The 4,080-nt window shown below is 33.5% G+C and overlaps 1 protein-coding gene across 1 annotated transcript; it reads left to right on the top strand.

Annotated features, from left to right (window-relative positions):
* Positions 1-1,403: 1,403 nt before the first annotated feature.
* On the top strand, positions 1,404-3,329 carry LOC123909307 (ethylene-responsive transcription factor CRF4-like). Its single transcript, XM_045960129.1, has one exon. The coding sequence runs from the start codon at positions 1,935-1,937 to the stop codon at positions 3,024-3,026; it is 1,092 nt and encodes a 363-aa protein (XP_045816085.1). The 5' UTR covers positions 1,404-1,934; the 3' UTR covers positions 3,027-3,329.
* Positions 3,330-4,080: the final 751 nt, after the last annotated feature.

Raw genomic sequence — 4,080 nt, 5'->3', positions numbered from 1 at the left:
GTAGAGTTGGCTTTTATCACTGAGTAACAGTATAGCAGCAGAAGAAACCCAGAGACGTATAGAATCCAATTGTAAATGGCCGCGAATTCTAGGTTGCTCGCCACGTTAATTTCTACCACTAGCTGTAAAAACTTCAATTTAATAATAAAAACCGTTTCACTAAAAAAATAACAACACACAACAACAAAAAACATAAACCTTTTGACTGCTAAAATAAAGTTAATATTATTAACCCACCCCCCACACCCACACACATGACCCACTCACCACCCCTGGCCAGTTGCCAGCACAAAATGTAGTGTTTTCACGACCATGAGTATCACATTACCCTCTTGTCATTATTTCATGTGAAATTTTCAACACATTTTTCATAAAATGTCAATACTGTGATATTTTTATTTCTCAAGTCAAATTTACTACAATTAAATGAAAATAATTTATGTACAAAAAAAATGAAAATAATTTAGTTTGTAGGAACATAACAAAAATGAGAAAGAGCCGATAATCAAGAATTTAACCGCAAGGTAAATCAAGTTTGACTAAGAATTGTTCCATTAAAAATTGAATTTGGATTCTCCAAATTAGTGATTAGTCAAATGTCTTGGTTATATATACAAAATTATAATTTAAACCTAAAAATTCTCAATTATTCATGGTGATATTTTAGTCAATAAGCTTATTTTACTATAAAAAAATAAAAAATATCTTTGTGAACATGTGCGTGTTCGAGAGAATAATTATTCACCTTTTTTTTCATTTCCATAATAATCTCGATCAAAATAAAATTCTAAAATTATTTTTTCCATTCTTAATTATAAACAAAAATTAACTTTTTAAATTGATTCATTATAATTAAAGATACAAGAAGGAGTAGTAATGGAGTTAATTTTGGCGCAAGGCAAAAGATGTGGAAAATGAAAATTAAAGAAAATTTTCAGTTTTTATTAGTCAAACTAATTTGACCGTGTATCTTGGGTGTCACGTGACTCACATCACAAGAATGTGTCATATGATATGATTACACAAGAACCGTTGGATGTTGTCTAATTGGTCCAGATCTTTTCTACTCTCCTATGTGAAACCAACAACGTGTTAAAATCTTGTATTAAATGCGGCGAGTCGTAGATTTTTATGTCTTCTCACTATCAACACCACCCTTTTCCTTTTTCTTTTTTTTTTTCCTTTCTCCCTCCTCTCTTTTTATTAATGGAAATAAATAATATTGAGAAATTAATGTGAAATCAATTTACTCCGTATAACGGAAATATATTAAATATAGAAGATAGTAGAAAAATCCAAAAAGGTATATTTATATATTTTAAATATTTTAATTTATTTCTTTTTTTTTTGGCTGTTGGATCCTATAAAATGGGATTTAAGTGGGTTTTGGTCCTCTCAGAAACACTGAACTCTTGTTGTTCCTCTTCAACCTCTTTACCTATTCAGTGACACCAACAACACATAACACTCTTCACCCAGCAGAATCTATACCTTTTTTTTTTTTTTCTTTCTCTCTTCTATTCTCAAATTCTCAAATCCAAACATTTTTTTCTCTTTTCATTCAAGAGAAGTTTCAACGAAAGTCTCCTTCAGTCACAGGAATAATCACCATCTTCTTTCTCACCACCCATGATGTTAAAACCCTTTTCCTTTCTCTTTATTCTTATCATCACTCTCTAATTCTTTCCGTTTTTAATATATACACCCGTCTTTTACTTTCTTAACCCCTTTCTCTTTTTTCCCTTAAAATCTTTGCCTTTTCATGTCTTTTTGAAAGATTTCTTCATAAAAAGCCTTTGGAATAACACATCCCAAACCTTTACCCTTGTTGTTGTTCTTCTTCTTCTTCTTCTACACGGGTCTCTTTATATTCCAAAACTAGGCCTATTTGTTTCTTAAACACAATCTCTGTTTTCTTTCTCATAAGATACACCATGGACACACAACAAAAACAGAGTATCCTATGCAAATACACAGAACACCACACTGTTACAAAGAAAATCATTACAACAACAAAGAAAAACAGTAACAACAACAACAATAACACAACCATAAACCCAAGAGTTGTACGAATATCAGTCACCGACCCAGACGCAACCGACTCATCCGGCGATGAAAGAGAAACACAACCTTTCTTCAGAAACAGAACAAAGCGTTATATAAACCGTATTGAAATCGAAACCACTGTAAAACAAACCGTCAACAGAAAAAGACCTGCCGGAGAATCATCTGTTAAACGGCCGGCGAAGGCGGCGAAGGTTCCTATTGTCAATAACGGTAAAAAGTTCCGCGGTGTACGACAAAGACCGTGGGGAAAATGGGCTGCAGAGATTCGAGATCCTGCAAGAAGGGTTCGTCTTTGGTTAGGTACTTTCGAAACTGCAGAAGAAGCTGCCATGGTTTACGACAATGCCGCGATTAAGCTTCGTGGACCAGACGCTTTAACAAATTTCGGTACACCGCCGCAGAAAGAAATTCCGGTTGAACCCACCACCGTGAAACACGAAATGAAACCAGAAATTAAACCAGAAATGAAGGTAGTTGTGGAACAAGAAACCGAAGCTTGTCGTTCTGGTAACTCCGGTTATGATTCCGGTGAAGAACGATGTATTCCACTTTCATCACCGACTTCTGTTTTAAATTTCCGATCAAACTCCGGTGAGTCACAAGAATCGGAGGAGAAAAGTGAAGCGTGTGAAGTGTTTAGAGAGTGTGAAGGTGAAACAAATTTGTTTAACGAAACGGCGTCGTTTTTTCAATCTGATATGCTATGTTTTGATGACGTGTTCAATTTTGAAACTCCAGAGTTTCCTTTGTTGTTTGAAGAAGAACAGAACAAAATGATGTTTGATGATACGACACCGTTTTTGTTTGATGAAGAAGATTTAAGTAAAAGCATTGTTCTTGCTGACTCACTCATTGATTTTGATAAAGCATGTTTTCCTTCTTCATCATCATCTTTGTGCCAGGTGGATGATTTCTTTCAAGATATTTTGTTAGCCTCAGATCCTCTCGTTGTTCTTTGAGAACAAGAAGCTGAGATTTTGTTTCCGGTGACATAAGAAAGAAAAAAATCAAATAAAAGTTTATAGTATTAATTATTAATATTAGTTTATTTGGTTATTATTTGTTTTGTACACTCTAATTACAAAATGCTAATGGAGTGGATGGTTGAGTGATGAAGTTTTGTTTACATTTTTCTATATAATGTAATAGTAGTATTAATACTATTTTTTTGCTTAATAATTAGTATGGTTCATGGTTGAGAAATGTAATGTATATTGTTCGGAGTACTACTAATATTATGTTGTTCTTTTGGCAAATGTTTGTTTGAATTTGATTTTGACTTGTTGAAGAAAATAAGAATGTCAAATATTGAATAGGATGGTGAGGGGGCGTTGATTGCGGTTTGTGGCCGGTGAGTTAAGTCGGTCGAGTAGAAAGCGGTAGCGGCAAAAAGATTATTGTTTGTTTATGTAATGTGATAATTATCATTTAAGACTTTAATTATTTTTCTAAGTTATAGGAAATTTGAATTTAATGTTTAAAACGTTAGATTTAATGCACGCGGGGGTAGCATAAAATAAAAATGTTGGAAGCTTTATTTAGGTGGTAGTGTGGGGTGAGTCCCATGGAGGAAAGAAAGTGTAGAAATTGGGTGTGTATAGTATACATCAAAAGGTGAATGGCAGAAGAGCGTATTAATTGTCGGGATTAGACTTCTTCTCAGTACACGAGACTTTTTTTTGGTCTATATTCCGGCTTTGTCTGGCTTAAGATACTCCTACAACTACAGTACAAATAGTGAGTCATAACTGTATTATACATTTATACTGAATCATAACGTATACTACTACGTACTACTACAAGAGTTAAGAGATGCAAGCAGCCAAGATAAATTTCTTCACAAAAGTTTTTACCAAAAATAATTTAAGGGTCATGCTAACCAGTGCCCCCGGGCACTAGTTAAGGATATCAAAATGAGTAATTTTTGCATTGAAAAGAGCATTTTTTATACTTATAAAAAGTAGATTACACAATTTCCAATACATTCATACCTTATTTAGCTCCTTAACCAGT

Source organism: Trifolium pratense, linkage group LG2 (assembly GCF_020283565.1).
Source record: "Trifolium pratense cultivar HEN17-A07 linkage group LG2, ARS_RC_1.1, whole genome shotgun sequence".
NCBI lineage: Eukaryota > Viridiplantae > Streptophyta > Magnoliopsida > Fabales > Fabaceae > Trifolium > Trifolium pratense.
Note: the sequence above shows the minus strand (reverse complement) of the source record. Positions and strands in the feature narration are given on the sequence as shown.